The sequence below is a fragment of the Protobothrops mucrosquamatus genome, unplaced genomic scaffold (genome assembly GCF_001527695.2).
Source record: "Protobothrops mucrosquamatus isolate PMUCROS unplaced genomic scaffold, P.Mucros_1.0 scaffold1698, whole genome shotgun sequence".
NCBI lineage: Eukaryota > Metazoa > Chordata > Lepidosauria > Squamata > Viperidae > Protobothrops > Protobothrops mucrosquamatus.
The window spans coordinates 105642-114935 of record NW_015387850.1 but is presented as its reverse complement, the minus strand read 5'-3'; the positions used below and the strand labels follow the sequence as shown (position 1 = coordinate 114935).

The window sequence follows — 9294 nt, the reverse complement described above, 5'->3', positions numbered from 1 at the left end:
ATTTTCCATAGAGTGTTTCATTCAGTATCTACAGTAAATCTATCACCCTTAAGTAAGAAAAGTTTTGGTGCTTTTCTTTTAAAATTTATTCATTCAAAAGGGCCAGCAGTATACATTATAAGGATTGAATGAACAGCAATGCTTCCTTTGTTAAAAGACATCAACAGATGGCAGTGTTGATCCATTAGATCAGGGGTGTCAAACTGCCTGCCCACGGACCGGATGCGTCATGCCGAAACTGCGCCCACCCCATTGCCGGCAATGGAAAAAAAGCTGCGATATGTCGTGATACGTCACATGACATTGCGAGTTTGACACCCCTGCATTAGATCCTTTGATTAGTTGTTCAGCCACCTGTTCTTTCATTTCAGTTAGCAGTGTCAGGCGCAAAAAACAATAAGGACACATAGTGACTTTTCTAAGCAGATTTCTTTATTGCTTCATGCCTATAGACAGAATCTTGCCAAATAGTCTGTTATCTACACGTTTTTATTCAAATATTGGGGAGGGATTGTCTTCATCCTCTTTCTCTCACACAAACTATATGAACTGCATTGTCTCAGGAATGCACCTCCTGAGAATCTGGTCCACTACATTCTATCAGAAGTGGGAACTTGTTGAGAGAAAAGGTTATGTTTGATTATTTATTATATTTTTATCCTGTTTTTATTACTATATCGATAACTCAAGGCAGTAAACTTACATAATAGTCTTTCCCCCTTCTATGTTCCCCATAAAAATAGCTCTGTGAAGTGGGTTGGGTCAAGAGAGTGATAGGTCCCAAGTCACCCAGCCAGCTTAGGTATGAACTAAGACAGGACTAGAATTTACATTTTTTTGTGTTTCTAGGCCAGCAATTGAACCAGTACACCAAATTTTGGTTGCTATTGTTCATGAAACGGAAGCTTACAGTGAATACTTGTCAGGATATTTAATTAATTGAATTTTGACTGCTGAACAAGTTCTTTCAAATGGAAATTTACCACCAACTGCAGGTTTGTTCACTATGTTGGCATGACTACTATGCATAACTGTATTAAAAGATGTAAAACTGGTAAACTGGGGAAAAATATGTGTGATCAAGAATGAAGTGGACAAGCTGTGATATCAATTGTTGAATTTCAGACAAGAAAGATGGACGGAGTAGTTAAAGACCATTGGCAGATACACTCAAAGGTGACAATCTTGGTATTTCACTGGAAATGTGGATCATATTCTTCTTCTTTAAGAAGGTTTGTGCAAGATGAATTTCTTACATGCTGACAGCAAAAGAGAAAGCTTTGTGAGCTGAAAATTGCCAGCAATTGTCATTATGCTACAAGAACGAAAGTAAGAAATTTCTGCACAGCAACATGCATCTAAGAAAAAGTGGGATCATCATTTTGACCCAGAAACAAAGCATTGCTCCCTGAAATATTATCACAAAATTTCTTTTTTGGCAGGAAACCCTGTGGTGACAGTTTTTGGGGATGCAGAGGCTTTTCACAAAGATTTCCTTGAATCTGGTACAACTATCAACTCAAAACACTCAAAACTTTGAAATGATAATTAAGCAGAGTTTAGAATTACAAGGAGAAATTTGACTGGGCCTCCTACATCATATGAGACACTCAAGAAGCAATGATGAATTTGGTTCTTATTGTCTTTCCCCATGATTCAGAATTGACACTATACAACTTCCACCCTTTTCCAACATTGAAAGAATAACTTTGTGGGTGTCTGTTTAACTCCAATTAAGAGGCTGAAGATTGTCAGGACCAGGTGAAGAGATAAAATGCAGAGGTCTTTTGAGATGGGTTTAAGAAACTTGGTCATCATTGTCAGTACTAAGTACAGTAAAGTTTATTTTCTTAGGAAGGTTGAGAAAAAGATACATCCATTCTCCTGCTTCCCACTCTTCTTTAAAAATGTGCTTTGAGAAATTTCAGCTGCACTGTACATAGAGATCTCAGTATCTGTGAGAACCATCCCTTTTAGAATAAAATAAATCACATATTCATTGTATGGTAATTTTCAGTACTCCTGGCAGTAATTATGGCTAGTTTCTTTGGTTACTCTGTCTGTCTCATTCTTGTTCTCTCCTAAGTCTCTCTTATTGTTCGTGCAGCAATATCAAATTCATGTAATATAATGATAAATGAAAATAAAATGTTCAGATTTCTGTAACTTAAAAAGTTTGTACAAAATGAATATGATATTCTTTCCACTATATTGCTTCGGGGGGAAAAATGCATGTTTTAGTTTTTAGTATCAGAAGTACATTCATTACCAAGAACAACATTCTCCATAGTAGACAGAAGATGGCAGCACAGTATAAACTTTCTCTCTCTCTCTCTCTCTCTTGAGTCTGATATTTTCAAAGGTCTGGCTGAAAGCCCTGTTTGAGGACAAGGATCAGGGTAACATTAAACATATGTCCATGGACAATCTGCATGAGATATCTTAGTAAGACTGCTTTCTAGTTTCTAGCAAAGAGCTTAATGCCTTTTATATACAAAATGCCTTTAGCATACTTGGAAAACCTTATTAATTCTTGGCAAGATGACAGATGCAAAGTTGAAGCAACTTCTTTGTTTAAATTAAGATTTTTAGGTTGAAGAAAGACATGCATGAATACTGGAATCAACAGGCAATAATGTCTTATTTTCTTCCTAAATGTAAACGTCTGTTTGTCTTGGAACAAGGCTAGTGTAAGTTTTCTTCTAACTACCAGTAATCTATAGGGCTTTGTAGAAACTGTGTTTCTTATTCTATTCTTATGAGTAAACAGAAGTTAATGGATTTTTTTAAAATCTATCTTTTTCTTAGTTACTTTGGACTCTGTTTTTTTCCCTTGATTCCTATAATTGAAAAGAAATGAGTGAAACTTAAAGGCAAGTCATAATTACATTGTATACTGAGAGAGTAACGCTTGATCTGGCAACAACTTGACAAAATAAATCATTTTGATGCAAAGGGTTATTGTAAAATGGTTGCATTTGAGGCCATAATGCCAAACTAGATTGTAATGCCCTGGGAGTTTTCACCATCTCCTTAGCCTTGAGAATAACAAGAAGAACATTCTCAGGCATGTGGGAACAAGATAACCTTTGAATTACAGCAGTCCATCACTACCATAAGGGCCTTATGAAAAGGGGATGGTCTTTAATCATTTTATTTATTTATTTATTTATTTTTTATTTTATTCACAAAGTTAAAACACAAACTCCAAAAAAGAGGGAAAAAATACAAGAACAAAACAAAGCTAAACAAGGCATAAAAACATGCATTAGAAAAACATAATCCCCCCCAGGTGAATACTGATAAATATATTTAAAGAATAATAGTTTTCTCCCTTTGTAAAATAGGCTCAGAGTTCAAATCTACAATTTATATAAAAATAGTTAACAGGTAAAGCCAGCAGCAAAATTAAACTTCAAAGCCCTCTGTTAACAATCTATTATTGCATTTAACTCATAAAAAGTTGGCAATGGCTTTTGATCTACCATAAATCACCTCAATAATTATCTCTGAACTGAATCAAATATCTTCAATTGATTCCTTAAAAGTTTTTACTGCAATCTTTACCAACAATTACATCACATTCCTCAAAGTCATAAATCTCTGTTGTAAATATCTCTGCAGCATTTGTTGTTCAAAGAATCTTTCTGCAAGTTAAATGCAGGATCTCTTGACCACTATTTTCAAATTGGATGTAATAAGTTCACTCCCCAATCTCCATCTATTTCTTGAGAGAGTCCAGTTCATTACTCATTGATTCTGTCATCTCTAAGACTTTTGAATTCATGTCCTTTTCAGCCTTTTCCAACCAGTCTGAATTTCTCAAACTAGACTCTTCCAGCAACAAATTAGGTTCCAATTCATCCAATTGCAAGGACTGGTTTAGCTGCTGTTACTTATATCTCAATGCCATCTTTGGGTTGATTTAAAATGGTTGTCGGTTTGTCAAACTTTTTATCTAAATTTTCAGTTTGAACTTGTAAGTTAAAAACAATTGTTTTCTCAAAGGCTTCCCAAAGGGCTTTAATATTAAGTTGAGCTGGCCCTTGCCTTTCTTTTATAATTCTTTTTATATAAATCATAAGGAATATATGATATATAATGTTCAAATCCTTAAGCTATTGTTGTTTACATTTTAATATAGCCCCAAACTCTCTTGTAGCTGAGCTTTCACAATAATACATAAGCAGTTCCTCTCAAGGATAGGAGAAGTAGAGGTTTCATAACAGAATGACTGCAGGAAAAATTGAGATAGTATTTCCCACAATAAAAACTGAAAAAGGGGAAGTATCCATCAGAGGTTAAAAGAAATAAGACCAGAGCTTTTAAAAACTAACAGAATACAAAATCTTTGTAGTAAAAATTAATCAAATCAGGTAACTTTCACTACCCAGGAGAGAATCCTGTCGCCATTGACTTCCATCTGGCAAAAGCAATAGTGACTCACAAGTCCAAAACAATGCAGTAAAAATATGAAAAACATTCACTTTAATATCCAGCAAGGGGTTAGAATAAATCAGTTGAAAGGAAAAGATGGAGACACAATCTTCCAGCTGCTTCTGCCAAGAATGGTAATCATTGAGATTCTTCTTCTAAAGGAGGTACATGGTTGTCATCTTGGGTCATTCCTAGTTGTTCCCATTCAAATCTGGGGAGCATGCCACAAAGAATCAGCTTTGTGGCAAAATCAGCTCGTTGGCAGGAGAAAAAAAATCCTCAGCATACCATTTTCAGAGGATTAAGCTTTAGTCATTTTCACTTGGAAAATCTCAATTAACTTCATTACTTAAATATCAGAAGTTTCCTTATCGGTGATAGAAATATATATTTTGCTATTGTTTTCATCCTTGCTATGCATTTTTATTATTGTATTTTTATTGTCAATCAATTTTTGGATAGACAGAACAATTAACTCATCCCTTCCAGAACACCATCCCTCTATGGAATATGGACTTTATCACTATTTCTGGGAAGGAAATAAGCAGAATGTAATCATTTATTTAAGTAAAATACATAAGTAAAAAAAAGCATATAGAGGATTCTGAGCGTGTGAGTTTGCACACATGCACATATGTGTTCAAGTATTCACATGTTCTCAGTTGCCTTGCTATTGACATAGGTGGAATTTGTGAATATTTTGGCAGTATGAATTGTTGCAGGAAGACCTGGTGCAACTGAGCATCATTTTTATTTTGATACATTCTCCATTGCACTGAGAAATAAATATGTATTCTGCGAAAAACAGCTCAAGAAAAGAGCTCTTTACTGAGTGTCATTTAAATGTACTAAAATGCTACCAGATATGCTACATTGCCACTTCCTTATTCAATTAGTAAGCAGAGCAATTTCTTTATGAAATAACTTACCCCAAAAAATTTCTTTTTATTCCAAGCTGCAACCAGTGACATCTCTCTTTGGGGCCTCCTGTGTTTTAGAGCCCACAAATCGGTGAGCAAGTGTTAGGTGATAAAATTGGTTCAGTTAGAACAGTATGCTTAAGTTGTATCATAAAGTGTAATTAGATTTGGTTGTTATCAGTCTAATTATAATGCCAGTGCACTCACATTGGAAACAATATCCCTAGCAATTGATATTGCTATATTGAAAGCAGAACAACTTCCAAATTGATCGGGGGGAGGGGGGAATCATTTTTTACTACAGGCAGTCCTCAAGTTACAAATGTTCGTTTAGTGACCGTTCAAAGTTACAATGGCACTGAAAAAAGTGGCATATGACCGTTTTTCATACTTATAACCTTTGTAGCATCCCCATGGTCATGTGATTAAAATTCAGATGCTTGGCAATTGACTCGTATTTATGACAGTTGCAGTGTGTCCCGGGGTCATGTGATCCCCTTTTGTGACCTTCTGACAATCAAAGTCAATGGGGAAGCCAGATTCACTTAACAACTGTGTTATCAACTTAACAATTTCAGTGATTCAGTGTGGCATGTAAGGTCATAAAATGGGGCAAAACTCACTTAACACCACCTAACAACAGAAATTTTGGGCTCAACTGTGGTTGTAAGTTGAGGACTACCTATACTGAAATCAGAAACCAGTTTTTGTGTCAGTCTTTTGTTTCCAGCATAGCAACAACTAAAAGAACGAGAGCTCAAAAGAACTATGCACCTGATATAGATAAAGTGGGAGAGGATGGATAGTTGATATCAGCAAATCAAAAGGATAAGTTCACATCTGTAAGAGACAGAAAGACTGTTTGCTCACATGCCACACCAGGAAAAAAAAATAGATAGCAAGAAAGCTTATACCAGCAGAACAGAAAGAGACAATAATCAAGTGGATGTATGCTGCTATTATGCTATCCCATGTTCAAGAGATTGTCTCTAGCTAATCAGTGTGAGCCTACCTTTTCTTTATAATCTGTTCACTGAAACGGCAGTAAGATATTTTTCCTTGGAACAGCAGCTTTGATCAGAGCATTTATAACAGGCCATTAGTAGCAGAGCACAGAGTCTTCAGATCAAAGTTCAAGCTAAAATGAAAATACAGAACCTAACTATAATTCAAATGGTGTAATCATCAGCCAGACTAGAACTTCCAAAAACTACAAAAACAGGCTACAAATACCAACCAGGCTGGAAAAATATAGCAATTGAAACAAGCCAAATGAACTTACTATGGATATGAAGGAGGGTATTGTTCGCCTATCTAGTCTAGTAATTTCATGGTCCACATTGTCTTTTAAGTTAATGCTAAGCTCTTTTCCAGAGATTTGTTTTTCCTCCCTACACTTTCTCAGACTGGGCAATCTGTCAATGTTTTCATGTGTCATTTAAGTAATTGTAAGGCAAGGCCCAGATCAGCTGCTTTCAGCTGATTCCTCAATGTCCTGAATCAAACAAGGAACTCTTTGCATCCCAGAGTTAGTTGTCTGAAGCAAAGAAATGTTCTAATCAGCTTCTGTTTCACCATGAGATTGATCCCGAGGTGTCTATATTGTGACATATGTATTTGAACTTATGGACTTGAAAGTGAAAAACATAACTAAAAGGGTCAAAATAGGGGAACAGAACAAAGGATACCGGGGAAAAAAGAAAAGCTAAATAAAATATATCTTGAAGAAGATATTGTGTTCTATTCACTCTTGTTTTAGTGGTTCATGCAGATCAAGGAATAGTCAAGTACCAAGATTATACTAGATGTTCTATATAAATTGAATAAATAAATAAATAAACCACTGCCACACAAACAGTGCTCTCTTGGATCCTAAGCCAACTGCAGCTCCATTTTAAATCCTGATTTTTCTTTTAAAGGTTTTCCTGACACATCAACTTTGGTTCCATTCTGTTCAGTTTCTGGAGAATAACTCTGCTATTGGACATAATGATGGACACAGTCCTAATGTAGTTTCTTTAGGTAATTTCTATTTATACTTCTGGAGCAGGAAAAAAATAAAAATAAATAAAAAGGTAATGAAAACACATTAAAAATGTTCTTCACAGCATTAAAAAATATTATGGGCCTCTTCCACATTCTATCTCGTGGTAGATTATATCCTAATGTCAATATAAAGACATAAGAAGAGCTATCTTTTTAAATGACTAGGCTCAGTTATTTTTCCCTTCTTTCCCTATTTTTATTAGTATTATTTTGCTTTGCTGTTGCAGGGAAAAAAAGATTTCAAATAATTAAACTGATCAAAAGTCAATCAGGTAAAGCTCTTCTTGGCCCAAACACAGAATTAATTTAGTCAATATTTCTGGACTAGGTAAAATTTGGCTTGCTACATTTAATCCTGTTTGGATTTTTAATTATTATAGTTATTTCCTCAGAGACAAAATTGAAGACTTTTCAAACTAAACTCCCACTCTTTTCTGTAGGCCTTGGATTTGTATCATGCTTAATACAGACTGAAATAACATTTAAGTAAAGCAACTGAAAGACATCATTTTATCACTTTCTACACACAAACTCTCCCATATTTTTATTCTATTTTACTGTAAATTGATCCAGAATGTTCTGGCTTTAATCTTGTGATTTTGCATAAATTCACATCAAAACTATTTGATTTAATGATTGAAAATGGACATTCTTCAGAAAATGATGTATGCTACTAATAGTAATATAATTGTGTCTGGAGCCCACTTAAATATAACATTCCATTAAACAAGTTTGCTCCATTATATTTCAAATTAAATACTTTAGGTAAGTTTCATGGGCTTATTGTGAGTGTACAGTCTGCCTACTGAAGAATACTGTATTTACTGTATTTACTTGGAGGGGAAGTAAATTCTTAATATTTTACCTATGAAATGAGATGATTGTTCTATATACTATGGGAATATTGTAATGAAGGCAATGTTATTTTGTTGTTACTGTATTTATTATTCTCTAATATTCTTTGGGGAAGAGTTCTTTAATTTTGGGGTCATCCTCATTTAAAGTAAATATGATGTGTCAAAGTAAAAATCAAACCACTAGGTTAAAATTAATTAATTTTAATGGTTAAAAAGCCATTTTGAACAGTTTCCAAATATTGCAAGATATATTTAAAAGTGAGAACAAATGTGCATTTTAGGTATATACTGCTAATTTCTGTGTTGTAATTCCATTATTTTAAAACCAGAGGACTTAAGATTGCTTCAATCAAACCTATCTGTACACTGTTCTTTTGTTGAGAAAAAAAATGGCAAAAATCATTATATTCCACTTTGGAAATCCAGTTCATATTCCAGCATTTCTCAATCGGGAGTTCCCATGCTTACTCAAGTTCTGGCGATCGTAGTTTACACACCTGAAGGGCTCCAGTGTGGAAAAGAATATTGTATAATAGCAAGTGAGAGAAACATGAAAATGCAGATTTAGTGACTTCACAATGGCAATTATTTACATCTGAAAAACAAAATTTTAAAAAATATATCTTTTCTCTCCAAGCACTGCAGTGGTGGCTCTGAAATGGTCAAATCAGGACTTTTTCCATAAAAAAGCTTCATCAGAAAGAACTTCAGCAAGTTTTTTGTTGAAAGGCTGATAGAAATCGCACAGAATTTCTTTTGTTACAGGCAACATAGGGCCTAGATTCCGATCTTCGGGTCTTCTAGTGTTTGATGCAGGACTTTTAGTAATTAGAGCTTCTTGTTTTTCGCTTAGAGCACCTGCGATAAAAATATATTTATTATAATCATATCTAATTTAGTTTATTCATTTTCCTAAGCATTTTCCAAGTTGTACAACATTCAATAAACAGCTAAGCCTTTGAATGTTACACATGGTGGTTTAATCAGAAATTATAAATGACATTTGCTTTTTTTGTTTGATGTAACACCCACAT

General features: G+C 34.5%; 1 protein-coding gene across 1 annotated transcript in view; it reads right to left on the bottom strand.

The window, feature by feature from the left end:
• Positions 1–8472: 8472 nt before the first annotated feature.
• The window catches only part of CHST15 (carbohydrate sulfotransferase 15), a 19026-nt gene continuing 18204 nt past the window's right edge, over positions 8473–9294 (bottom strand). The window contains exon 7 of the mRNA XM_015822847.1: positions 8473–9118. Coding sequence (XP_015678333.1) covers positions 8928–9118 — 191 coding nt within the window. The 3' untranslated portion in view covers positions 8473–8927. The remainder of the gene's footprint in view (positions 9119–9294) is intronic.